At 53.7% G+C, this 27907-nt stretch overlaps 1 protein-coding gene across 1 annotated transcript in view; it reads right to left on the bottom strand.

The window, feature by feature from the left end:
* SEC24D (SEC24 homolog D, COPII component) overlaps positions 1–27907 on the bottom strand; it is a 553336-nt gene that overhangs the window by 334010 nt on the left and 191419 nt on the right. The window contains exon 8 of the mRNA XM_085634340.1: positions 668–795. Coding sequence (XP_085490466.1) covers positions 668–795 — 128 coding nt within the window. The remainder of the gene's footprint in view (positions 1–667; positions 796–27907) is intronic.

Below are 27907 nucleotides of genomic sequence, written 5' to 3'. Positions count from 1 at the left end.
TACCTATTATTTCTTATGCCATGAAGGAGCGAATCCTTATGCACTATTTGTGGCGGGAAAATTAATATCTTAAGAACACAACTCAACTATTGAGAGGCATATATGTTTATTTGATTTTACCGATATCCTAAATATATACCAAACATTTAACATGATTCCTGTGAATAAACCAGCGAGCATTGGTGGAAGAATTGCATATCATTACACCTGGAGATAAATCTACTACCCAAACAAATCAAATCTTTTGGATTAATAACATATAATTAACAAAACCTAAAACCAATTAGAGGAACCTGTTCTGTTCAAAAGACAAAAATAGAGCATGAGTCTAGAGTTCAGGCGTATCTGATCCTGAATACAGCGCCTGCCCCAAATGCCTCTATTGCTCATTTATGGTAACCACTTACAAAGCTACAAATTAGATGACCATTCTTCCTTCTGCCCACATCTAGTGTGCCCAATGCAGTATTTCTGCTGCACGCCACTGTGTTTTGTTACAAAAGAATAAAAATACTATACTTTAAAAAACAAAGCTATGGACACAGCAAACATTTTGCTACAAGCAGCTGCAGTGGTCACCATTATCTCCATGTTGTGCAACAGAGGATCACAAAAATGAACTTCATTAAAAGACATGATTGCATTGTGGGGCTATACATCCTCTTACCTCATTTGGTGGCACCTCAGCAAAGGGCTTGATGATGGCAGCTAGTGGGATCTGGGATTGCTTCGCCATGTCAGATGAGCTTGGGAAGCAGTATGTTGTGCATCGAATGTAGCGAGGGCTTGTATTACCTGAAAAGTTTTACAAAGTTGTATTCAAACAATGTTTCTCAAAGTCAGAAAGAATACTGTCGAGTCAAAATGGTTTACTTTACCTCAAATTCCATCTGTTTCCTATGTGTATTAATACTAGCACCCTCCCCCCCGACCCCCACCCCGAGTGTGTTCTTGATAAACAAGTATGCAGGTGAAGACTTACTATTCCAACAAATAAGAACAAATATTGGTATTAGTTTGAATGAATGACCAATTGTTGACAAGCCACTGTAGACAAGTATGGGATCCGCAGACTTCAAACCTGGTGGACTAAGGAGTAGCAGTAGTGTAGCCGATAGAACCTTGCTGCAGGTCTATTTAGCATGGGACTCGCAGAATTGGAAAGCAAAGTGACAAAGAGGCTAAACAGTGGTGGACTCATTGAAAGTGCTGCGAGGACTACAGAGAAAGGGTGGGTCCACACAGAAACAGGGAACACTGTAATTGCAAATGACGGAGTAATGTTGGTGTCTCCCATGCTGATTCCTGGGCTATGAGTCAAGCAACTTTTCCAACATGGTCTAGACATGGAGCCACAAAACTGACCTAACCAGACTGTGAATTTTCCACCATGTGTGCCTGGTACCAAACTAACAGGAGTCGTCCAAGCATTGATCAAAATCATAATTCGTAGCAAAGCACTGACAGTCACATAACTACGCTTAATAAAGCTGACATTCTTGTAAGTCTTACGCTCTGCATGAGCAGGATTCCGATGACTGCAGCATGGTGTAAAAGTGGCGTTCAAGTGTACTTCATTAAATTCAAAAACATAAAACCTACGTATGATTGTATATTTAAAAAGCCTCCAGCTTCATAACCTCAAAGAACATTGTTGCAAGTAGACGCACATTTAATTCAGTAATGAGCTTTAGTGTGAACATATAGTTAAAGGTTAGTTTGTCTGTAGCTGAGCTTTTGAGGTGGAGATGGAGAGACACAAAATAAATGAACAATGGTACATCTGATCCATGGTTTGAAAACAAAATAAGGTATTCAGGTTGTCAATAAACAATCAAAGTAGTCCTACTTTTTGAATTACAACTAACGGCCATCAGTTAATAGGAAAGAATGTGTTTATTGAGGTCATTTATAAAAGGTAATGAGGGCCTCATTTTGGAATCCAAAATAGGTTACATATTCTACACTTGTGCCCTGCACTAATCGACGTTAGAATTAAACATTTCTCTCTTTTATTTCAAGATACTCATGAAGCTTTGATGGAACTTTTAAACCTCCGCCCGATGAACAAATGTATTTTAAAAGTATAAACATTTTTTGTTTTCCACCTTTATTTAATGACAGGGAGATCCCATTAAAATCCGCAGATATTTGTTATTTATTGTCTTTCTTTTTTAGAACAATTTTATTTTGTAGAAAAGCACAACCAAAAACCCATGTCAGCATGATGCATCTCGCAGGATACCACAACAACCCGAAAGCCCCCTTCACAAACAAAGGGTACAAGTCACCTGTGATCTTCAACCCTGTACCCATGGTTACTCCAGTCCCAACGGGCCATAAGTTAGGCCCCAATAGCTCCCTGACAGTCTCCAGATCTTCTCCCATTTACAGGGATATCTCTTGCCTTCACAAACCTGCTGCTCCGCCACTCTGCACCAATCCATGTACTTTTGCCACTGCTCCACACTCTGTAGATCAGTTGCTTTCCAATACGCACAACATTGCGTGGAGCCACTGAAAACCCCAGATTGGACAGCAGTCTGTGATATTTTCAGGTATTCTCTTCCCCCCAAATGTTCAATAGGATCGTCTTCACTGAAGTCTCTGTGCACAGGCCAGACCTTACCGGGGAACCTCCCTAACCCCATCCCCCGTCCAGAAACTCCCCAATCATGGATAAAGAGAGTGTGTGCAGAAATACCCCCTGCAGCACACATCCCCTAGTACACCTATCAGAGGTAGCCCGTCCCATCTTCTGCATAAGCACCCTCGTGTAGTAAGACATGCGCAATAGACTTAACTGTAGCAGTCAGAAATGCACTCTAATGCTCACTTTCCCTGGGCGGTTGAATCGCCTCTTCCCATTCCTTCTCCCCTAACTCCCCTATATATGCCTCCCAGGCCTCCTTCAACTTTACTGTAAGTGAAGGAAATCTTTTTTTATGCAGTGGTTCTGTCTAAACTCCATCCTCTAGTGGCAAGGCGACCTTCAGCGGCGTGCCCTATTCCACGTGCACCATTAGTGCGTAACACAGCTGGTGGTATCGAAAAATTTCTGTGGGTGCCAATTCATACTCCTTCCGTAGAGTCTCTCAGGAGGCCAGACCCTCCCCCCTCCACACATCTCCCAAAATTTAAATTCCTATCAAGTCCCAGCTAGAAAAGCCTCTGAGCCTCCTCCCACTTCAGCCAGCATATCGCTGTCCCATAGTGGTGTCATCATTGAAAGCCTTCCCTGCCAACCTAGGAACCTATTAGCTGCCCACCAAATGGAGGCCGTACCCTTGTCAAAGGCAGAAGAGGCCTTCAGTCCCCTGGAGTATAATGCACCCAAGGACCCAACACCATATGATCCACTCTGATCGAGGGCTCTGTCTGAGGTTGAATGCCCACTCATTAAGAATTAACAGTTGGGAAGCCAAATCAGGGAGGGCAAAGCCACCATCATACCATTCCCTTGTGAGTTTGGTAAGCACTATCCTGGCCGTCCCCATCCCATAAAAGCTGACAAACTGTTTGGCTGACCCTCCCAAAAACTCGGGTGGAACGCAATACAGCGTATTTTGTAGCACATACAGGAGTTTTGGCAGGACAATCATTTTATACATTGCCGCTCTCACAAGTAGTGACAACTGGAGCGATCGCCAAGGTTGCAAATCTGCTCGAAATCGTTCAGTCACAGAGTAAGGGTTAACTGAGATAAAAAGTTCAGGTTGCTTGGTAATGTAGAGGCCAAGATATTTAAAGCCCACTTCCCCCACCACTAGCCCCTCTGGGAGGCTCTGTCCAGCAGTCCATGCACACAGGTAGTAGAGTTGGGATTTTCCCCAATTAATCTTGAATCCTGAGTAGGTCCCATAAAGATGGAAAGTATGGAGTAGCCTGGGGATGGAAATCTCAGGACTAGCCAAGTACCGAAGGATATCGACGGCATATAGGGAGATTCTATCCTCCAATCCCGCTCCCCAGTCCAGATCACTCAGAAGAGGATAGGCACGCACCCAGCACGCCAGGGGGCTCCAGTGCAAGGGCAAGTAGTATCAGTGAAAATGGGTACCCCTGCCTGGTGCTCCAGTGAAATTCCAACAGACTCAATTGCACCCAATTAACTCTCGTCTGCGTCAATAGTTCACTATAAATATTGTTAGGACCAAGGCCCATCCTCTCTAGTACCCCCGTACATTCTCCAAAAACTCCCACTCCAAACTGCTGAAAACCTTGGCTGCGTCCAGCGACAGGACCATTGCTGATTCAGACCCTGCCCTGGTATCTTCGATGTAAGCGTATAACTGCCTGAGATTTAATCGCGTCTCTATGTTAGGCATAAAGCCCAACTGATCAGGATGCATCATCGTCTATATAACTCTTGTTAGACCTGGCACCTTGGCGTGAGTTTCCCTTCCACTTTTTGATGGTGTGCCTCGATTGTTTTGCTGGTGTTGTCCGCTCAGGGCACTGCGCCACGGCTAATCCGTGCCGCAGTGCAAGTGCTCCCTAGGTAAAGTGTACCTGTAATTGATGTTCCTGATTGGTTTGTTGGATTCACTGTCAGTCCCCAGTAGAGTGCACCAGGGGTGCCAGGGCTTGTGAATGCCAATGCTGCTGGTGGGCTTGCAGCGCTGGTTGCGCCACCCACAGAAAGCGGCCTTGTAAAGTGTGTCTAGGGTCTGCCACCGCAGACCCTGTGCGCGGTCCAGGACCGTAGCGCTGACTACGCAAGTGCCCCCACTTGCCAGTCCCTAAACCTTCCCTTACCTACATATTAGCCACCCCTCTGGTAGGCCCAAGGGCAGGGTGCATTGTAGGCATAAGGTAGGACATGCCCTGATGTGTGTGGCATGTCGTAGTAGTGAATTACAGCCCTTGTCGTTTTTCACTATTGAAGGCTACCTGCTCTCCATAGGCCAGAACGGGCTGCTGGGCTCACGCCAACGCTGTGACCCCAGTGGACCCAGAGAGCATGGTAGAGTGTCAAGTTTAGTATGCCTGAACTCAGAATAATAAAATACTTCTGGTAGTCAAGTTTATTTTGATATCCTGGGTTTGTAAATACTACTTTTAGAAAGTTAGTATTTACTGACCTGACCATCTCAGTCCGCCTCTGCTGTGTGTGTGTGTTCTGCCTGGCAACAGTAAGGAGCAAGGTGGGGGGATCCCCAGAGACAGGTTGGCTGCCAGGTGGTGGGTAGAGAGATGACACCAGGATGGGTGGGAGAAGTACACCTTGACTCTTGAATAGACCTGTGCTCTGCCACCACAAAGCCGGCGCCGCCCCCTGTGGAGCGGCTGATGTCTCTGCCCTGCTGCTGAAAGGAAAGAGCAGAGTCACCATAACAAAGTGCTCCAGAACTGGACTGAGCCAGGCCCAGGCCCCCTGGCGCTAAAGAACAAAAGAATCATGGTATAAAAGTAGGAGCCTGGCTCCTAAGAAATCAGAATCCTGTTTACCACAAAGAACCTCTGCCCGACTAGAAGGAGAAGAAGACGCCGGAGGAGCTGGCCTGCTGCTTGCCTTGCTGAGAAAGGAGAGGAAGAGACTTACTGAAAAGACTTTGCTACTTTGTGCTTGAACATTCTCCAAGGGCTTGATCTGAGCTTGCCCCCTGAACTGAACCCCAGGACCAGTGGGTTCTCTGTGCTTCTTGCTCATCCTCCAATTCGAGCCGTGTGGGCATCCCGCTGGAAAAGAGACTGCGCCCCTCATCGCCCCTCCTAGGGCCGTGACACTCAGAAGCTCGCCTGCCTCCAACCCGTGAGAGCCCCGCTCCGTTCCGAGCCGCTCTCTGTTCCCGGGCCAGGCCGACTGCATCCCTGTCACCGCCTGCTACGGGAGCGCGCTGACCGCGCTATCACCCCTCCCGCCGGAAGCCGTCCGACGACGGTGATCTACGCCGGGTCATCCAGCTGCACTGACCGTGCCCTGCGACCCCGCTTCGCTATCCCCGGACATCTCAGGCCGCGCCGCCCCCGCTGTGGAGACCCTCCTGCACCGCCGTGCTAAAGGGTCGCTGGCCGCGCCTGCCTACGTGCCCACACCTGCTGATTGAGGACCCAAGAACACTTCCCAAGCTGAGAGTCGCACCGACCGGTGCCGACCCTCCACATCACGAAAGAAGTTCCAGTATCGGGCTCGGGGCCCGCAACGCCTTATTTCCCCGTTCGCCGGAGCCGATCTCTGGGAGTACTGGAACCACAAGTAACATTTGCAAGAGACTACAAAGTATCCATTTGAGCCTACGAACAACGAACATTTGCCCGCTTTACAACCTGGTGGCATAGCGAAAACGTTATTGGTCTTGTGATAAGTCTGCTGAGATATATATACCTTATTTTTACATAAAGAATCGTATTTTCACTGAAGTCTCTGTGCACAGGCCAGACCTTACCGGGGAACCTCCCTAACCCCATCCCCCGTCCAGAAACTCCCCAATCATGGATAAAGAGAGTGTGTGCAGAAATACCCCCTGCAGCACACATCCCCTAGTACACCTATCAGAGGTAGCCCGTCCCATCTTCTGCATAAGCACCCTCGTGTAGTAAGACATGCGCAATAGACTTAACTGTAGCAGTCAGAAATGCACTCTAATGCTCACTTTCCCTGGGCGGTTGAATCGCCTCTTCCCATTCCTTCTCCCCTATATATGCCTCCCAGGCCTCCTTCAACTTTACTGTAAGTGAAGGAAATCTTTTTTTATGCAGTGGTTCTGTCTAAACTCCATCCTCTAGTGGCAAGGCGACCTTCAGCGGCGTGCCCTATTCCACGTGCACCATTAGTGCGTAACACAGCTGGTGGTATCGAAAAATTTCTGTGGGTGCCAATTCATACTCCTTCCGTAGAGTCTCTCAGGAGGCCAGACCCTCCCCCCTCCACACATCTCCCAAAATTTAAATTCCTATCAAGTCCCAGCTAGAAAAGCCTCTGAGCCTCCTCCCACTTCAGCCAGCATATCGCTGTCCCATAGTGGTGTCATCATTGAAAGCCTTCCCTGCCAACCTAGGAACCTATTAGCTGCCCACCAAATGGAGGCCGTACCCTTGTCAAAGGCAGAAGAGGCCTTCAGTCCCCTGGAGTATAATGCACCCAAGGACCCAACACCATATGATCCACTCTGATCGAGGGCTCTGTCTGAGGTTGAATGCCCACTCATTAAGAATTAACAGTTGGGAAGCCAAATCAGGGAGGGCAAAGCCACCATCATACCATTCCCTTGTGAGTTTGGTAAGCACTATCCTGGCCGTCCCCATCCCATAAAAGCTGACAAACTGTTTGGCTGACCCTCCCAAAAACTCGGGTGGAACGCAATACAGCGTATTTTGTAGCACATACAGGAGTTTTGGCAGGACAATCATTTTATACATTGCCGCTCTCACAAGTAGTGACAACTGGAGCGATCGCCAAGGTTGCAAATCTGCTCGAAATCGTTCAGTCACAGAGTAAGGGTTAACTGAGATAAAAAGTTCAGGTTGCTTGGTAATGTAGAGGCCAAGATATTTAAAGCCCACTTCCCCCACCACTAGCCCCTCTGGGAGGCTCTGTCCAGCAGTCCATGCACACAGGTAGTAGAGTTGGGATTTTCCCCAATTAATCTTGAATCCTGAGTAGGTCCCATAAAGATGGAAAGTATGGAGTAGCCTGGGGATGGAAATCTCAGGACTAGCCAAGTACAGAAGGATATCGACGGCATATAGGGAGATTCTATCCTCCAATCCCGCTCCCCAGTCCAGATCACTCAGAAGAGGATAGGCACGCACCCAGCACGCCAGGGGGCTCCAGTGCAAGGGCAAGTAGTATCAGTGAAAATGGGTACCCCTGCCTGGTGCTCCAGTGAAATTCCAACAGACTCAATTGCACCCAATTAACTCTCGTCTGCGTCAATAGTTCACTATAAATATTGTTAGGACCAAGGCCCATCCTCTCTAGTACCCCCGTACATTCTCCAAAAACTCCCACTCCAAACTGCTGAAAACCTTGGCTGCGTCCAGCGACAGGACCATTGCTGATTCAGACCCTGCCCTGGTATCTTCGATGTAAGCGTATAACTGCCTGAGATTTAATCGCGTCTCTATGTTAGGCATAAAGCCCAACTGATCAGGATGCATCATCGTCTATATAACTCTTGTTAGACATGGCACCTTGGCGTGAGTTTCCCTTCCACTTTTTGATGGTGTGCCTCGATTGTTTTGCTGGTGTTGTCCGCTCAGGGCACTGCGCCACGGCTAATCCGTGCCGCAGTGCAAGTGCTCCCTAGGTAAAGTGTACCTGTAATTGATGTTCCTGATTGGTTTGTTGGATTCACTGTCAGTCCCCAGTAGAGTGCACCAGGGGTGCCAGGGCTTGTGAATGCCAATGCTGCTGGTGGGCTTGCAGCGCTGGTTGCGCCACCCACAGAAAGCGGCCTTGTAAAGTGTGTCTAGGGTCTGCCACCGCAGACCCTGTGCGCGGTCCAGGACCGTAGCGCTGACTACGCAAGTGCCCCCACTTGCCAGTCCCTAAACCTTCCCTTACCTACATATTAGCCACCCCTCTGGTAGGCCCAAGGGCAGGGTGCATTGTAGGCATAAGGTAGGACATGCCCTGATGTGTGTGGCATGTCGTAGTAGTGAATTACAGCCCTTGTCGTTTTTCACTATTGAAGGCTACCTGCTCTCCATAGGCCAGAACGGGCTGCTGGGCTCACGCCAACGCTGTGACCCCAGTGGACCCAGAGAGCATGGTAGAGTGTCAAGTTTAGTATGCCTGAACTCAGAATAATAAAATACTTCTTGTAGTCAAGTTTATTTTGATATCCTGGGTTTGTAAATACTACTTTTAGAAAGTTAGTATTTACTGACCTGACCATCTCAGTCCGCCTCTGCTGTGTGTGTGTGTTCTGCCTGGCAACAGTAAGGAGCAAGGTGGGGGGATCCCCAGAGACAGGTTGGCTGCCAGGTGGTGGGTAGAGAGATGACACCAGGATGGGTGGGAGGAGTACACCTTGACTCTTGAATAGACCTGTGCTCTGCCACCACAAAGCCGGCGCCGCCCCCTGTGGAGCGGCTGATGTCTCTGCCCTGCTGCTGAAAGGAAAGAGCAGAGTCACCATAACAAAGTGCTCCAGAACTGGACTGAGCCAGGCCCAGGCCCCCTGGCGCTAAAGAACAAAAGAATCATGGTATAAAAGTAGGAGCCTGGCTCCTAAGAAATCAGAATCCTGTTTACCACAAAGAACCTCTGCCCGACTAGAAGGAGAAGAAGACGCCGGAGGAGCTGGCCTGCTGCTTGCCTTGCTGAGAAAGGAGAGGAAGAGACTTACTGAAAAGACTTTGCTACTTTGTGCTTGAACATTCTCCAAGGGCTTGATCTGAGCTTGCCCCCTGAACTGAACCCCAGGACCAGTGGGTTCTCTGTGCTTCTTGCTCATCCTCCAATTCAAGCCGTGTGGGCATCCCGCTGGAAAAGAGACTACGCCCCTCATCGCCCCTCCTAGGGCCGTGACACTCAGAAGCTCGCCTGCCTCCAACCCGTGAGAGCCCCGCTCCGTTCCGAGCCGCTCTCTGTTCCCGGGCCAGGCCGCCTGCATCCCTGTCACCGCCTGCTACGGGAGCGCGCTGACCGCGCTATCACCCCTCCCGCCGGAAGCCGTCCGACGACGGTGATCTACGCCGGGTCATCCAGCTGCACTGACCGTGCCCTGCGACCCCGCTTCGCTATCCCCGGACATCTCAGGCCGCGCCGCCCCCGCTGTGGAGACCCTCCTGCACCGCCGTGCTAAAGGGTCGCTGGCCGCGCCTGCCTACGTGCCCACACCTGCTGATTGAGGACCCAAGAACACTTCCCAAGCTGAGAGTCGCACCGACCGGTGCCGACCCTCCACATCACGAAAGAAGTTCCAGTATCGGGCTCGGGGCCCGCAACGCCTTATTTCCCCGTTCGCCGGAGCCGATCTCTGGGAGTACTGGAACCACAAGTAACATTTGCAAGAGACTACAAAGTATCCATTTGAGCCTACGAACAACGAACATTTGCCCGCTTTACAACCTGGTGGCATAGCGAAAACGTTATTGGTCTTGTGATAAGTCTGCTGAGATATATATACCTTATTTTTACATAAAGAATCGTATTTTTATATATATCCAAGTCTGGTGTCCGTTTCTGGGGGGATTGATGTATTTACTGTGTGTATGATTGTAAGTGCTTAACCAACAACGCCTGAGGAATCGCCTTGGCTGCTCACGCCACGCACCTAGAGGGTGAGCAAGGGTCATTCACGAGGGGTTATCCTGCGCCCTGACGTAGAGGAGAGGGTTCCTGCTTGACACAAGGGCAACCTTGCGCCAACCAGAGATCCCCGACTCTAACATTGTTGGCAGCGGTTGGGATTTCGGATTTGCACTTGTAATTTGCATACAGTGAATTATTAATCACCAGATAGTGAGAGCAGACCAAATAACGCAGCCTCAGGTTTTTATTGGTTGAACTTTGTTGAGACATCTGCCATTACTGCAACCATGCCTGGCTCACTCTCTGCTGGAAGAGCGCTCTCCGTGATTTCTGGAATAGATGAGGTGGATTGGGAGAGACTGGGAGGCTACACGATGGAGCAATTGAAAGGCTACAGTGTAAAATTCAGAGTCCCCCATGCTGGATTCAAGAGGAAGACCCAGTACACCAAGGCGTTGAGAGCCTGGAAGGAGTCACGAGACCCACGGAATGCGGGGGACATCGTTCCACCCGACAACCTTGAGGAACCCAGCAGAGTCCGGTCGCCAGAGGAGCTGGCAGACAGGGCAGCCGACAGGGCGCATGCAATGGAGATGGCAAAGTTGGCCGGACAAATGGAAATGGAAAAGCAGAAGTTGGCCCTGGAGGCACAACAACGCCAAATGGATCATGATATAAGATTGAAGGAGTTGGAGCTGAAGGCGAAAAGTTTGGACACCGCTCCTTCTGGTGGCAGCGCTCCACCAGCGCAGGTAGAGTCCAAGGTGTACATCCCCAAAGATGTAGTAAAGGAGTATTTTAGAAAGGATGACATAGGGCAGTGGTTTAGAGCCTACGAGGTGGCCATGTCCTCACACCGGGTCCCTGAGAAAGACTGGGGAGCGGGGTTGTGGGGAAGGTTCCTTGCGGAAGGGCGGGACACACTGTTAGATTTGCCCTTAGAAGTCCAGACCTCATACCCCCATATGAAGGAAGCTTTAATGACCAGGTATGGGTTAACTCCTGAGCTATATAGACAGAGGTTCAGGGAGACCAAGAAGATCCCTGAGAGTACGTATGTGGAATATGTGACCTTTTTCTGCAGAGCGCTGGATGGTTGGGTGAAGGGTAGCAAAGTGAATGATTATCAAGGGCTGCTTGATTTAATTGCATGGGAGCACTTGTCCAGTCAATGTTTTCCTGAGCTACGCCAGCACCTGATAGATAGCAAGCTGTCCAACCCGAGGAAGCTTGCTGAGGAGGCGGACCGCTGGCTCAGCACCAGGGTCCACAAGGGTCAAGTGGGAGACTCCGCCAAAGGTGGGCAGGGTCCCCAGCAGAAGAGTGGGGGGGACAAGGGTAAACAGAAGGGGTTCCAAAAAGGCCCCCAAAGTAATTCCCAAGGGAACCAGCAGAAGGGTTCTCAGCCTCCCCCACCCCCGCAGCAGAACGGGGCCCCGACAGGTAGACCTGTTCCAAAGGGGCCCTTCAATTGTTATAGGTGTGGTGACCCGGGACACATTGCCTCTGATCCTAAGTGTCGCCTGTTTGGTAAGACCGCACCCACTGGTGCTCCACCCCGGCAAGTAGCTAGTGTTAACTTTGGGGAGGAGGTAGCAGTCCAGGAGGGTGGGGGTCCCGGGCAGATGACCCTAGTCTCGCTAGGAGACAGTGAGATGGTCCCTGTAACCTACCTGCCCTCTAACACTAAGAAATATGGGCAAGTAGTGACCATCAATGGAAAGAAGGTTGAGGCTCTTAGAGATACAGGAGCCAGCGTGACCTCGGTGAGGCAACACCTGGTGTCTCCAGAGCAAATTGTACCCAATGCCTACTGTAGGGTTGTCAATGCTGACAACGTAGAGAGTCGTTGTCCAATGGCTCAAGTTCCCTTTGAGTGGGGGGAGGTCTCTGGTACTCTACAAGTCGCTGTGAGAACTGACATGCCTGTAGACTGTCTGCTAGGGAACGACCTGGAGAGCTCCCCTTGGGAAAAGGTGGAGAAGACCACGCATCTGAGGATGGTGGGTCTACCCGACTGGGCGTGCGTGACCACCCGGTCCATGGCAGCCAGTAGGGGTGTTGAGAGGGTCCTGGAGCCTGAGGGAGAGGTCCAGGAACCGGCCTTAGGGAGAAGGCGCAGGAGGCGCGGGAAACCGGCCCCCAAAGTTCCCACGGCCCAGGAGGAAGTAGAACCTGAGGGGGATGCTCTGGAGCCTACCGGGGAACAGATTGCCGAACTGGTGGACCTGCCTGAGCTGACCCATTGGCAGCAAGAAGGAGGTCCCTCCAGGGAGGAATTCTGCAGGGAGCAGAAAGAATGCCCTTCTCTCGTAGGTATGCGGCAGCAGGCTGCAGACCAGGCCAATGGTGTTCAGGCCAAAACACACTACGTGTACTGGGAGAGTGACCTCCTGTATTCCGAGCCTAAGGCTGCTGAACCTGGGTCAGCCCGTGTGCTGGTGGTACCCCAGAAGTTCAGAACCTTCCTACTGGGGCTGGCTCACGATGTGCCTTTAGCAGGACATTTGGGGATGGACAAGACCTATGACAGGCTTGTCACCCACTTTTACTGGCCCGAAATGCACAAGAATTCAGATTCCTACTGCCGAACCTGTCAGACTTGCCAGGCAAGTGGTAAGAGCGGAGGGAAGCATAAGGCTCCTCTGCAACCTTTCCCTGTGGTCGGTACGCCATTCCAACGAGTGGGTATTGATATTGTGGGGCCTCTGGACCCCAAGACAGCCCTGGGCAACAGGTTCATCCTGGTCTTGGTGGACCATGCCACCCGGTACCCTGAAGCCATCCCTCTGAGGACAGTGACGGCCCCCGTGGTGGGACGGGCACTGATGGGAATTTTCTCCCGAGTGGGATTCCCTCTAGAGGTGGTGAGCGACAGGGGGACCAATTTCATATCCACATATATGAAATCCCTGTGGAAGGAGTGTGGGGTAACTTACAAGTTCACCACTCCTTACCACCCCCAAGGAAATGGGTTGGTGGAGAGATTCAACCGAACCCTCAAAGGCATGATCATGGGCCTGGACGGTCCAATGAGGCGTAAGTGGGACGTCCTCTTGCCATGCCTGCTCTTCGCTTACCGAGAGGTGCCGCAGAAGTCTCTAGGGTTCAGCCCCTTTGAGCTTCTGTATGGTCACCCGGTAAGAGGACCTCTGAGTTTGGTAAAGGAAGGCTGGGAGCAATCTCCCAGGAAACCTCCCCAGAATGTATATAGTTACATGCTGGCCTTCCGAAACCAGACTCGGCGTTTCAGGCAACTTGCTGAGGCAAATCTGGAAGCCAGCCAGGAGGAGATGAAGCGGTGGTACGACCGGAATGCCACTCTGGTAGAGCTTCAACCTGGACAAAAGGTGTGGGTCTTGGCCCCAGTGGAGCCTTGTGCACTTCAGGATAAGTGGACAGGTCCATTTGAGGTTGTGGAGCGCAAAAGTCCTATCACCTACTTGGTGGACATGCAGACTCCCAGGAACCCTTTGAGGGTCCTACATGTTAACCGCCTTAAACCCCACTTAGAGAGGACCGAAGTGGGCATGCTGCTGGCCACTGATGATGGAATGGAAGAGGAGACCGAGCCTCTTCCTGACCTCTTAGTGGCCTCTGAGAAAGATGGGTCAGTGGATGGAGTTAACCTCTCACCCACCCTGACGCCCGAACAACAGGAAGATTGCCGCCACTTGCTGGGACAGTTTTCCGACCGATTCTCCCTGGTTCCTGGTGTCACAGATTGGTGCGTCCATGATGTGGACACAGGAGACAGCTTACCTGTAAAGCACAAGGCTTACAGGGTAACTGACAGGGTCAGAGCTTGCATTAAGGATTTGGTCTCCAAAATGCTTGCGCTAGGGGTGGTTGAGTCCTCCAGCAGTCCTTGGTCCAGCCCCGTGGTCTTGGTCCCCAAAGCTGCTGCGCCGGGAGCCACACCTGAACTCCGGTTCTGTGTGGACTACAGAGGACTCAATTCAGTAACGAAGACTGACGCGCACCCCATCCCCAGAGCTGATGAGCTCATTGATCGGCTGGGGGCTGCCCGGTTCCTCAGCACGTTTGATTTAACGTCTGGGTACTGGCAGATCGCCTTGACCGATGGGGCCAAAGAGAGGTCCGCATTCTCTACACCAGATGGGCACTTCCAGTTCCGAGTCATGCCATTTGGAATGAAGAATGTCCCTGCCACCTTTCAGAGGTTGGTCAACCAGGTACTGGTTGGGCTGGATGCGTTCAGTGCCGCCTACCTGGATGACATCGCAGTGTTCAGTGCCACCTGGCCCGAACACCTGCGCCACCTCTGGGAAGTGTTGATGGCGCTGCGCCGAGCAGGCCTCACGATCAAGGCAAGCAAGTGCCAGATCGGGCAGGGTTCCGTGGTGTACTTGGGACACCAAGTGGGGAGTGGCAAGGTGGCACCCTTGCAACCCAAAATCGAGACCATCCTGGCTTGGGAACCCCCCAAGACGCAGACCGCAGTGAGGGCCTTCCTGGGGCTCACTGGGTACTACAGGAGGTTTGTCAAGGGCTATGGAACGATCGTTGCCCCCTTGACAGAGCTGACTTCTAAGAAGCAGCCCAGGAACGTGATTTGGACTGACACCTGTCAGAAAGCTTTCGACACCCTGAAGACTGCCATGTGCACGGCGCCCGTGCTCCTGGCCCCTGACTTCTCCAAGGAATTCCTAGTACAGACAGACGCTTCAGAGCATGGTGTAGGGGCTGTGCTCTCACAGATGACTGAGGAGGGCTGGGACCAACCCGTAGCCTTCATCAGTAGGAGGTTACTTCCACGGGAAAGTAGGTGGAGTGCAATTGAGCGAGAAGCATTTGCTGTGGTCTGGGCGCTGAAGAAGCTAAGACCCTACTTGTTTGGGTCTCACTTCCGGGTTCAGACGGACCACAGGCCCCTCAGATGGTTGATGCAAATGAGGGGTGAGAACCCGAAGCTGTTGAGGTGGTCCATCTCCCTACAGGGTATGGACTTTACGGTGGAACACCGTCCGGGTACAGATCACGCCAACGCTGACGGTCTGTCCAGGTATTTCCGCCTTAGTGACGAGGAACCCCCTGGGCAAGGGTAGTTCTCCCCACATTTCAGCTGGAGGGGACACGTGTTAGACCTGGCACCTTGGCGTGAGTTTCCCTTCCACTTTTTGATGGAGTGCCTCGATTGTTTTGCTGGTGTTGTCCGCTCAGGGCACTGCGCCACGGCTAATCCGTGCCGCAGTGCAAGTGCTCCCTAGGTAAAGTGTACCTGTAATTGATGTTCCTGATTGGTTTGTTGGATTCACTGTCAGTCCCCAGTAGAGTGCACCAGGGGTGCCAGGGCTTGTGAATGCCAATGCTGCTGGTGGGCTTGCAGCGCTGGTTGCGCCACTCACAGAAAGCGGCCTTGTAAAGTGTGTCTAGGGTCTGCCACCGCAGACCCTGTGCGCGGTCCAGGACCGTAGCGCTGACTACGCAAGTGCCCCCACTTGCCAGTCCCTAAACCTTCCCTTACCTACATATTAGCCACCCCTCTGGTAGGCCCAAGGGCAGGGTGCATTGTAGGCATAAGGTAGGACATGCCCTGATGTGTGTGGCATGTCGTAGTAGTGAATTACAGCCCTTGTCGTTTTTCACTATTGAAGGCTACCTGCTCTCCATAGGCCAGAACGGGCTGCTGGGCTCACGCCAACGCTGTGACCCCAGTGGACCCAGAGAGCATGGTAGAGTGTCAAGTTTAGTATGCCTGAACTCAGAATAATAAAATACTTCTTGTAGTCAAGTTTATTTTGATATCCTGGGTTTGTAAATACTACTTTTAGAAAGTTAGTATTTACTGACCTGACCATCTCAGTCCGCCTCTGCTGTGTGTGTGTGTTCTGCCTGGCAACAGTAAGGAGCAAGGTGGGGGGATCCCCAGAGACAGGTTGGCTGCCAGGTGGTGGGTAGAGAGATGACACCAGGATGGGTGGGAGGAGTACACCTTGACTCTTGAATAGACCTGTGCTCTGCCACCACAAAGCCGGCGCCGCCCCCTGTGGAGCGGCTGATGTCTCTGCCCTGCTGCTGAAAGGAAAGAGCAGAGTCACCATAACAAAGTGCTCCAGAACTGGACTGAGCCAGGCCCAGGCCCCCTGGCGCTAAAGAACAAAAGAATCATGGTATAAAAGTAGGAGCCTGGCTCCTAAGAAATCAGAATCCTGTTTACCACAAAGAACCTCTGCCCGACTAGAAGGAGAAGAAGACGCCGGAGGAGCTGGCCTGCTGCTTGCCTTGCTGAGAAAGGAGAGGAAGAGACTTACTGAAAAGACTTTGCTACTTTGTGCTTGAACATTCTCCAAGGGCTTGATCTGAGCTTGCCCCCTGAACTGAACCCCAGGACCAGTGGGTTCTCTGTGCTTCTTGCTCATCCTCCAATTCGAGCCGTGTGGGCATCCCGCTGGAAAAGAGACTGCGCCCCTCATCGCCCCTCCTAGGGCCGTGACACTCAGAAGCTCGCCTGCCTCCAACCCGTGAGAGCCCCGCTCCGTTCCGAGCCGCTCTCTGTTCCCGGGCCAGGCCGCCTGCATCCCTGTCACCGCCTGCTACGGGAGCGCGCTGACCGCGCTATCACCCCTCCCGCCGGAAGCCGTCCGACGACGGTGATCTACGCCGGGTCATCCAGCTGCACTGACCGTGCCCTGCGACCCCGCTTCGCTATCCCCGGACATCTCAGGCCGCGCCGCCCCCGCTGTGGAGACCCTCCTGCACCGCCGTGCTAAAGGGTCGCTGGCCGCGCCTGCCTACGTGCCCACACCTGCTGATTGAGGACCCAAGAACACTTCCCAAGCTGAGAGTCGCACCGACCGGTGCCGACCCTCCACATCACGAAAGAAGTTCCAGTATCGGGCTCGGGGCCCGCAACGCCTTATTTCCCCGTTCGCCGGAGCCGATCTCTGGGAGTACTGGAACCACAAGTAACATTTGCAAGAGACTACAAAGTATCCATTTGAGCCTACGAACAACGAACATTTGCCCGCTTTACAACCTGGTGGCATAGCGAAAACGTTATTGGTCTTGTGATAAGTCTGCTGAGATATATATACCTTATTTTTACATAAAGAATCGTATTTTTATATATATCCAAGTCTGGTGTCCGTTTCTGGGGGGATTGATGTATTTACTGTGTGTATGATTGTAAGTGCTTAACCGACAACGCCTGAGGAATCGCCTTGGCTGCTCACGCCACGCACCTAGAGGGTGAGCAAGGGTCATTCACGAGGGGTTATCCTGCGCCCTGACGTAGAGGAGAGGGTTCCTGCTTGACACAAGGGCAACCTTGCGCCAACCAGAGATCCCCGACTCTAACAACTCTCCTTAACCGGGAGGGCAGGAGTTTGGCGAGAATTTTACACTCCATATTCAGAAGTGAGATTGGACTGTAGGAGGCGCAGTCCGCATGGTGTTTGTCCTCCTTATGGATCACTACAATGGTGGCTAACATTTGGTCGCGCGGAAGGATACCCTGACGCCTAGCGGCTCTAAACTTGTTGCACAGATGTGGGGCCAAATCGCTCGCCATTGTTCTATAGAGCTGTGCTGGTAGGACATTCAGACCCTGCGCTTTCCCTGTCTAAATGTCCCAGATAGCCAGTATGATCTCCTCTACGCAAAAATCGGTCTTCATGTCATGTTGCGCCTCAGCCCCGAGCTTCTGTACCTTGATATCCCTCAAGAACTCTCTAATATCCATTTCGTATCTCATGATGAACTTACTATATAAGGAATGGAAGTAGTCTGCAAATCACTCGGCAATGTCCCCGTTACCCCTGATCACACCTCACGCTCACTCTCTTGCACCCAATCAGGCCAGTAGCAGACCCGCCTTATCACCCATCTCATACACTCTCTCCTTTGGGTGGCCCGAGCAAAGATGCGGGCTGTATTTCCTGCCAGATCTATATACTACTTTTGCTTGAGTCGAAGCTTATTATGCTGCGCAGGCGTTAGGGGGATCACCCCATTGGCGTCCTGTTCTTTTATTTCCTCCTCCAGCCTATCCACCCATTCCCTTTTCCTCCTTTTCTCTCCTGCTATAAGTGACATGACCTGACCCCACTGACTCCACCATAACCATATTTTCCTGGAAGTACAGCTTTGTGCCGTCCCTCATGTTGCCATGATACCCTTGTTCCTTAGGTACCACAGGTCTATTTTCCATCCACCCCTACCCTCGATATAGGACCCTGGAGTTTCACCCAAAGAGGTGCATGGTCTGATATTTCTCAAGCCTTAATCCTGTCTCCCCAGAAACCTACCAAGGATGCATACGTGGTGGGGCAATAATCTATTCTTGTGGAGATATGGTGGGACCTGATTAGTATGTGAATTGTTTCTTCCCAGGGTTAAGAATCCGCAAGATGTCTCCCAATCGCATGGCCCCCAGAAGGCCACCAAACCAAGCTTTGGGGGCCCTCTTCCTCTAGGGCACGGGTACTCATAGTACAGCTCGCGGGCTGCCAGCGGCCTGGCAAGCCTTCCTTGGCGGCCCGCGGACCTTGCAGACATCCTACCTGTGTTTTAAAAAAAAAAAATTAAATAGTGTTAGCAAACACTGCTGGTTGCAGCAGCACAGACTCTGCTCTGTGGGGGCCGGGGGATTCCAGTGATTGTCAAAGTGGAGATGTAGGGGCGCTAAGAGGTGAAATACAACAAAGCTTTATTAACATGTAAATGGTCTTTTAAAGACCTGTGAAGTACTCGGGTGTGGCTGTGTGAGTGCGCTGGGAAGCTGTCTCAGCCCGGGCTGAGGGCGGACACACACAGGGGGTGAGGTGACAGAGGGTGACAGAGGGAGGGAGAGGCAGGGAGACAGAGGTTGACAGAGGGAGGGTGACAGAGGGAGGGTGACAGAGGGAGGGAGACAGAGGGAGGGAGACAGAGGGAGGGAGACAGAGGGAGGGAGACAGAGGGAGGGAGACAGAGGGAGGGAGACAGAGGGAGGGAGACAGAGGGAGGGAGACAGAGGGAGGGAGACAGAGGGAGGGAGACAGAGGGAGGGAGACAGAGGGAGAGGGAGGGAGACAGAGGGAGAGGGAGGGAGACAGAGGGAGAGGGAGGGAGACAGAGGGAGAGGGAGGGAGACAGAGGGAGAGGGAGGGAGACAGAGGGTGACCGAGGGAGGAAGGCAGTGGGAGGGAGAGGAAGGGAGAGGGAGACTGGGAGGGAGACAGGGAGAGAGACAGAGGGAGGGAGAGAGAGGGAGGGAGAGAGAGGGAGACGGGGAAGGAGACCGTGGGAGAGAGACAGAGGGAGAGGGAGGGAGGGAGACAGAGGGTGACAGAGGGAGGAAGGCAGTGGGAGGGAGGGTGAGGGAGAGAGAGAGAGGGAGAGTGAGGGAGAGAGAGAGAGGGAGGGTGAGGGAGAGAGAGGGAGGGAGGGTGAGGGAGAGAGAGGGAGGGAGGGTGAGGGAGAGAGAGGGAGGGTGAGGGAGAGAGAGGGAGGGTGAGGGAGAGAGAGGGAGGGTGAGGGAGGGAGAGAGAGGGAGGGTGAGGGAGGGAGAGAGAGGGAGGGTGAGGGAGGGAGAGAGAGGGAGGGAGAGAGAGGGAGGGTGAGGGAGAGAGAGGGAGGGTGAGGGAGGGAGAGGGAGGGAGAGGGAGGGAGAGGGAGGGAGGGAGAGAGAGGGAGGGAGAGGGAGGGAGAGAGAGGGAGAGAGAGGGAGGGAGAGAGAGGGAGGGAGAGGGAGGGAGAGAGAGGGAGAGAGAGGGAGAGAGAGAGAGGGTGACAGAGGGAGGGAGACCGAGGGTGACAGAGGGAGGGAGACCGAGGGTGACAGAGGGAGGGAGACCGAGGGTGGCAGAGGGAGGGAGACACAGGGTGGCAGAGGGAGGGAGACACAGGGTGGCAGAGGGAGGGAGACACAGGGTGGCAGAGGGAGGGAGACACAGGGTGGCAGAGGGAGGGAGACACAGGGTGGCAGAGGGAGGGAGAGGAAGGGAGACAGAGAGAGGGAGGCAGAGAGGGAGGGAGACAGAGAAACAGAGAGGGAGACAGAGAGGGAGGCAGAGAGGGAGGGAGACAGATGAGAGGGAGACTGGGAGGGAGACTGGGAGGCAGAGAGGGAGGGAGACAGATGAGAGGGAGACTGGGAGGGAGACTGGGAGGGAGACTGGGAGGGAGACTGGGAGGGAGACTGGGAGGGAGACTGGGAGGGAGACTGGGAGGGAGACTGGGAGGGAGGGAGACTGGGAGGGAGGGAGACAGAGGGAGGGAGACAGAGGGAGGGAGACAGAGGGAGGGAGACAGAGGGAGGGAGGGAGAAAGAGGGAGGGAGGGAGACAGAGGGAGGGAGGGAGACAGAGGGAGGGAGGGAGACAGAGGGAGGGAGGGAGACAGAGGGAGGGAGAGAGACAGAGGGAGGGAGAGAGACAGAGGGAGGGAGAGAGACAGAGGGAGGGAGGGAGACACAGGGAGGGAGTCAGAGGGAGGGAAAATGGGAGGGAGGGAAAATGGGAGGGAGACACAGGCCGGGAGACACAGGGCGGGAGACACAGGCCGGGAGACACAGGCCGGGAGACACAGGCCGGGAGACACAGGCCGGGAGACACAGGCCGGGAGACACAGGCCGGGAGACACAGGCCGGGAGACACAGGCCGGGAGACACAGGCCGGGAGACACAGGCCGGGAGAGGGAGACTGGGAGGGAGACAGAGGGAGACCAAGAGAGAGGGAGGCAGGGAGGCAGAGAGGGAGACAGAGGGAGGGAGACAGGGAAATGAAATGAAATGAAAAGGGGTTTTATTAAGCGCGACTGCTGCCCTTAGGCGTCCAAGCGCTAATAGAAAGGATAGTGCCTTGAGGAGAGCAGCTAGGGGGAGTTAGTTGTTGAAGAGGAACGTTTTAAGCTCCTTGCGAAAGGATGACAGATTAGGGTTCGATCTGAGGTGTAAGGGGAGGGAGTTCCACAGCTTAGCGGCGTTGAGCGTAAAGGACCTTCCTCCTGCTCTTGACCTCTTGATCCGGGGGGCTACCGCTAGGAATGCGTGGGTGGATCGAAGTTGTTTGCCGGGGAAGTAGGGGGAGAGCAGGGAGTGGTTGATTTTGGGGCCGGTTCTCCAGAAGGCTTGGTGAGATATGCACATGGCTTTAAATTTTATTCTCTCCCTGACAGGGAGCCAGTGTAGGGTCCTCAGCCCGGGCACCACTGATACTCTGCATGGGATCTGTAGCAGCGTGCTTGCAGCGCAGTTCTGGGTCCGCTGGAGTTTTTGCAGCACGTATTCCGGCGCCCCTAAGTATAGGGCATTGTTGAAATCAAGTCGGGATTGGATAAGGCTTTGTATGACAATTTGTTTGGCTTCAAAGGGCAGGAGTGGCAGGATTTTTTTCAGCATCCTGATGATCCCGAAACAGGTTGCAGATGTTTTTGTGGCTTGGGAGTTGAGGGTTAAGTATTTGTCCAGCCAGACCCCTAAACTTTTGATATTGTCTTTCGGAGTTGGGGGAATGCCTAAGGTGATGGGCCATAGGCGGTCAATGGTGGACAGAGCTGGAGAGCCGAGCAACATGAGCTCGGTTTTATCGCCGTTGAGTTTAAGAGAGGATGCCGTCATCCATCTCCTGACCTCTTCCATACAGGTCATTAGGTTGACCTGTGCCGGCTCACTGTTCTTCTGTGCGAGGGAGACCACTAGCTGAGTATCGTCCGCATATGTGATGATCTTAATGCCATATGGACGGACGATCTCAGCCAGCGGCCTCATGTACACGTTGAACAGCGTGGGGTTTAGTGATGAGCCTTGCGGTACCCCACAGTCCAATGGTTTGCTTGTGGAGATGACATTTCTGTCAAAGACTTGGAAGGTCCTTTCGCTCAAGAAGGATCCTAGCCAGGCCAGAGCGTCTCTTGACACTCCTATATCGAGAAGTCGGCACAGCAAAGTTTTGTGACATACCGTGTCAAACGCGGCGCTCAGATCGAAGAGGATGACTGCCACTGACCCCCCTCGATCCAGGATCCGCCTGGTTTCTTCTGTCACGGCCAGCAGAGCCGTTTCCGTCCCATGTTTGGGGCGGAACCCTGTCTGTGAGGCATCGAGTAGATGGTTAGATTCGAGAAACCTTGTGAGATGGAGGTTGATGTGTCTCTCCAGGATCTTGCTCACCCAAGGCAGAAGGGAGATGGGGCGGTAGTTGTTATAGTTATTGGGGTCTAGGTTGGGCTTTTTCAGGAGTGCTCGCACCATAGCTTGCTTCCAAGTTGGTGGCACACTTCCTTTTATCAGGGAGCTGTTAAGCAGCTCAATGAGAGTCGGAAGAATAACTTTACTGGCGGCGGTCATAGTGTGGGGTGGGGTTGGGTCATTTGGGGAACCTGACTTTACCTGTAGTATCAAGGGTTCTAGTGACTCTAGGTCCACTAGGGGGAAGTGATCCAGAGCTATTCGCGGGTGGCACTCCGCCCCAGTAGGGAGCTGAGCTTCAACCATGGGGGGTTCCAAGGTTGGGGCTGCAAATGTTACATACATTTTGTTTATTTTCTGATAAAAAAATTCCGCTAGGTCATTGCAGCGTGCGATGGGGTTGTCATTTAGGACTACGGGAGGGGGCAGCTTGGTGAGGCTTTTTACTATTTGATAAATCTCTCGGTTTAGATCTGGCCTTCATAATTTTTACACTAAAATAGGAGGACTGTGCCGTTTTTATTTCAGTTTTATAGGCTCTGATGGCTTCCCTATACATGGCTTTGTCTGCGGTGGCATACCCCAGACGCCATTTCCTCTCAAGTTTCCTGCAGAGTCGTTTTTTCACTCTGAGTTCATCTGAGTACCAAGGGGCTGTTTCCCGAGGTCTCTTTAAGGTGATTTTGCGAGTGGGGAGTATGGAGTCAATGGACTTCCGGATCCAATTGTCAAATTCCCTGCTGTCTGACGAGGGAATCTGAGAAAAAGAGGGTCTTGAGGCTGCCAGGGACCTAGTCCACTGTTCTAGTGGGAGCCTGGACCAGTTTCTAATTTTTCGTGGGAGGGGAGTGCAGGATACAGGTTTATATATAGACCAGGTGAGAGGGATAAGAAAGTGATTGGACCATGGGAGAGGAGTGATGGGGCCTACCCTGAGGTTGTTGCAGTTGCTGAATACAGGGTCCAGCAAATGTCCTTTATTATGCGTGGGGGCTCGGACTAGTTGCTCCAGTTGCACTGCGGCCAGACTTGTGGTAAGATCATTTGCTGTGTTATCTAAGCTATTGTCAAAATGAATGTTAAGATCGCCCAACAAGGTAAAGTTGGAGGGGGACAAAGCTAGTTCTGCTACTAGGGAGGGTAGAGTTGTATGAAATTGGTTCAGTGGGCCTGGGGGGGGGCGACAGACAAGTGTTCCTGTGAAGCTGTCATTAGGGGTGAGCTTAAGAGAGAAAGACATGCTTTCGCAGTCTGGGATGGGGTCCGAGATGCCGTGGCACTGATATAGGGATTTGTAAATAATTGCAAGTCCTCCGCCTTTCCCCTGTGTGAGGTCCCTGCGTGAGATTTGATAACCAGGGGGGGGGGGGGGGGGGAGTGCGTGTATCGGGTCCGGCTCGGAATTGGGGTTAAGCCAGGTTTCGGTTAGAAAGACTGCGTCTGGCGTTAGTTCGTTTATCATTAAACAGATTTCCGTGTTATGCTTTGGAAGGGATCTGCAGTTTAGAAGAAGCATAGTGTAATTCTGTAGATCATTTTTCTGCTGGGAGGTGTTAAGCCTAGTGTTACAGTTTGGGCAGAATGAGGGAAGGTCTAGGGGATGGTGGGGATGACAACAGCTGGTTTTTAAAGGGGGTCTTAGGTTGTGGAGGGACCCTGAGCTATAATACTTCCTCGATGTTTGAGAGGGGCCAGGAATTGTGGCCCCTGTCCCCGGCCGTCCGCGGACGGGCGCAGACGGGCTTGCCTTTGGCGTGCCTTTGGCAGGCAGACGGCGCGCCCGCTGCACGCGTCCGCTGCGCGGCCGGGAGAGACACATCGTTTAAGGGAGAGTGGGTGGGGGGCGTGGCCGAGCGTCAGTGGGCGTGTCCAGGAGCGAGGGCTTCCCTGGAAATGGCGGCAATCACCGTGGCAGCGCCTTAGTCGGCTGCGCGGTGCAAGTGTATCAAGGTAAAGGTTTTAAAACACAGATTATTACACAAGTAATCTTAAAAACAGATTTAAAACAACAGCTCCCGGCTCAGGAGCACGAATCCAATACTAATATAGACAGGGAGGGAGACAGGGAGAGAGAGAGACAGGGAGGGAGACAGGGAGAGAGAGAGACAGGGAGGGAGACAGGGAGAGAGAGAGACAGGGAGGGAGACAGGGAGAGAGAGAGAGACAGGGAGAGAGAGAGAGACAGGGAGAGAGAGAGAGACAGGGAGAGAGAGAGAGACAGGGAGAGAGAGAGAGACAGGGAGAGAGAGAGAGACAGGGAGAGAGAGAGAGACAGGGAGAGAGAGAGACAGGGAGAGAGAGAGAGACAGGGAGAGAGAGAGAGACAGGGAGAGAGAGAGACAGGGAGAGAGAGAGACAGGGAGAGAGAGAGACAGGGAGAGAGAGAGACAGGGAGAGAGAGAGACAGGGAGAGAGAGAGACAGGGAGAGAGAGAGACAGGGAGAGAGAGAGAGAGACAGGGAGAGAGAGAGAGAGAGACAGGGAGAGAGAGAGAGAGAGACAGGGAGAGAGACAGGGAGAGAGAGAGACAGGGAGAGAGAGAGAGAGAGACAGGGAGAGAGAGAGAGAGAGAGAGACAGGGAGAGAGACAGGGAGAGAGACAGGGAGAGAGACAGGGAGAGAGACAGGGAGAGAGACAGGGAGGGAGATATCGGGAGGGAGATATCGGGAGGGAGATATCGGGAGGGAGATATCGGGAGGGAGATATCGGGAGGGAGATATCGGGAGGGAGATATCGGGAGGGAGATATCGGGAGGGAGATATCGGGAGGGAGATATCGGGAGGGAGATATCGGGAGGGAGACAGAGGGGGAGGGAGAGAGAGGGAGAAGGAGGGAGGGAGAGGGAGAGAGAAGGAGGGAGGGAGAGGGAGACGGAGGGAGACAGAGGGAAGGAGGGTGACAGAGGGAGCGAGAGGAAGGCAGACAGAGAGACAGTGAGACAGAGAGAAGGAGGCAGAGAGGGAGGAAGGGAGACAGAGAGAGACAGAGGGAGGGAGACAGAGGGAGGGAGACGGAGGGAGACAGAGAGAGGGGGAGAGGGAGACGGAGGGAGGGAGACAGAGGAAGGGAGGGAGACATGGAGGGAGACAGGGAGGGAGACAGACAGAGGGAGACGGATAGAGACAGGGAGGGAGACAGACAGAGGGAGACGGATAGAGACAGGGAGAGAGACAGGGAGGGAGAGAGATGGAGGGAGGGAGAGAGATGGAGGGAGGGAGAGAGATGGAGGGAGAGAGATGGAGGGAGGGAGAGAGATGGAGGGAGAGAGATGGAGGGAGGGAGGAGGGAGGGAGAAGGAGGGAGGGAGACAGAGGAAGGAGGGTGACAGAGGGCGACAGACAGAGGGTGGAGGGTGATACAGGATGGAGGGAGATAGAGGGAGGGAGGGAGACAGGGAGGGAGGGAGACAGGGAGGGAGACAGACAGAGGGAGGGAGAGGGAGACAGAGGAAGGAGGGTGACAGAGGGAGGGAGAGAGACAGAGGAAGGAGGGTGACAGAGGGAGGGAGAGAGACAGAGGGTGGGAGAGAGACAGAGGGTGGGAGAGAGACAGAGGGTGGGAGAGAGACAGAGGGAGGGAGAGAGACAGAGGGAGGAGGGTGATAGAGGGAGGGTGACACAGGAGGGAGACAGATAGAGGGAGGGAGACAGACAGAGGGAGGGAGGCAGACAGACAGAGGGAGGGAGGCAGACAGACAGAGGGAGGGAGGCAGACAGACAGAGGGAGGGAGGCAGACAGACAGAGGGAGGGAGGCAGAGGGAGGGAGGGAGGCAGAGGGAGGGAGGGAGACAGACAGAGGGAGGGAGGGAGACAGACAGACAGAGGGAGGGAGGGAGACAGACAGACAGAGGGAGGGAGGGAGACAGACAGACAGAGGGAGGGAGGGAGACAGACAGACAGAGGGAGGGAGGGAGACAGACAGACAGACAGAGGGAGGGAGGGAGACAGACAGACAGAGGGAGGGAGACAGACAGAGGGAGGGAGGGAGACAGACAGAGGGAGGGAGGGAGACAGACAGAGGGAGGGAGGGAGACAGACAGAGGGAGGGAGGGAGACAGACAGAGGGAGGGAGGGAGACAGAGGGAGGGAGGGAGGGAGACAGAGGGAGAGGGAGACAGAGGGAGAGACAGGGAGGGAGAGAGATGGAGGGAGAGAGATGGAGGGAGGGAGATGGAGGGAGGGAGAGAGAGAGATGGAGGGAGGGAGAGAGATGGAGGGAGGGAGAGAGATGGAGGGAGAGAGAAGGAGGGAGGGAGGAGGGAGGGAGACAGAGGAAGGAGGGTGACAGAGGGCGACAGACAGAGGGTGGAGGGTGATACAGGATGGAGGGAGATAGAGGGAGGGAGGGAGACAGGGAGGGAGGGAGACAGGGAGGGAGACAGACAGAGGGAGGGAGAGGGAGACAGAGGAAGGAGGGTGACAGAGGGAGGGAGAGAGACAGAGGAAGGAGGGTGACAGAGGGAGGGAGAGAGACAGAGGAAGGAGGGTGACAGAGGGAGGGAGAGAGACAGAGGGTGGGAGAGAGACAGAGGGTGGGAGAGAGACAGAGGGAGGGAGGCAGACAGACAGAGGGAGGGAGGCAGACAGACAGAGGGAGGGAGGCAGACAGACAGAGGGAGGGAGGCAGACAGACAGAGGGAGGGAGGCAGAGGGAGGGAGGGAGGCAGAGGGAGGGAGGGAGACAGACAGAGGGAGGGAGGGAGACAGACAGACAGAGGGAGGGAGGGAGACAGACAGACAGAGGGAGGGAGGGAGACAGACAGACAGAGGGAGGGAGGGAGACAGACAGACAGAGGGAGGGAGGGAGACAGACAGACAGAGGGAGGGAGGGAGACAGACAGAGGGAGGGAGGGAGACAGACAGAGGGAGGGAGGGAGACAGAGGGAGGGAGGGAGGGAGACAGAGGGAGACAGAGGGAGAGGGAGACAGAGGGAGAGGGAGACAGAGGGAGACAGGGAGGGAGAGAGATGGAGGGAGAGAGATGGAGGGAGGGAGAGAGAGAGATGGAGGGAGGGAGAGAGACAGAAGGAGGGAGAGAGAAGGAGGGAGGGAGAGAGAAGGAGGGAGGGAGAGAGAAGGAGGGAGGGAGAAGGAGGGAGGGAGACAGAGGGAGGGAGACAGAGGGAGAGAGACAGGGAGGGAGAGAGACAGGGAGGGAGGGAGACAGGGAGGGAGGGAGACAGGGAGGGAGGGAGACAGGGAGGGAGGGAGACAGGGAGGGAGGGAGACAGGGAGGGAGGGAGACAGGGAGGGAGGGAGACAGGGAGGGAGGGAGACAGGGAGGGAGGGAGACAGGGAGGGAGGGAGGGAGACAGGGAGGGAGACAGGGAGGGAGGGAGACAGAGGGTGCGAGAGAGACAGAGGGTGCGAGAGAGACAAAGGGTGCGAGAGAGACAGAGGGTGCGAGAGAGACAGAGGGTGCGAGAGAGACAGAGGGTGCGAGAGAGACAGAGGGTGCGAGAGAGACAGAGGGTGCGAGAGAGACAGAGGGTGCGAGAGAGACAGAGGGAGGGAGGGAGACAGACAGAGGGAGGGAGACAGACAGAGGGAGGGAGACAGACAGAGGGAG

This window comes from Triturus cristatus, chromosome 2_1 (genome assembly GCF_964204655.1).
Source record: "Triturus cristatus chromosome 2_1, aTriCri1.1, whole genome shotgun sequence".
NCBI classification, from domain to species: Eukaryota; Metazoa; Chordata; class Amphibia; order Caudata; family Salamandridae; genus Triturus; species Triturus cristatus.
The sequence above is the reverse complement of the archived record's forward strand: the minus strand, read 5'-3'. Positions and strand labels throughout refer to the sequence as shown.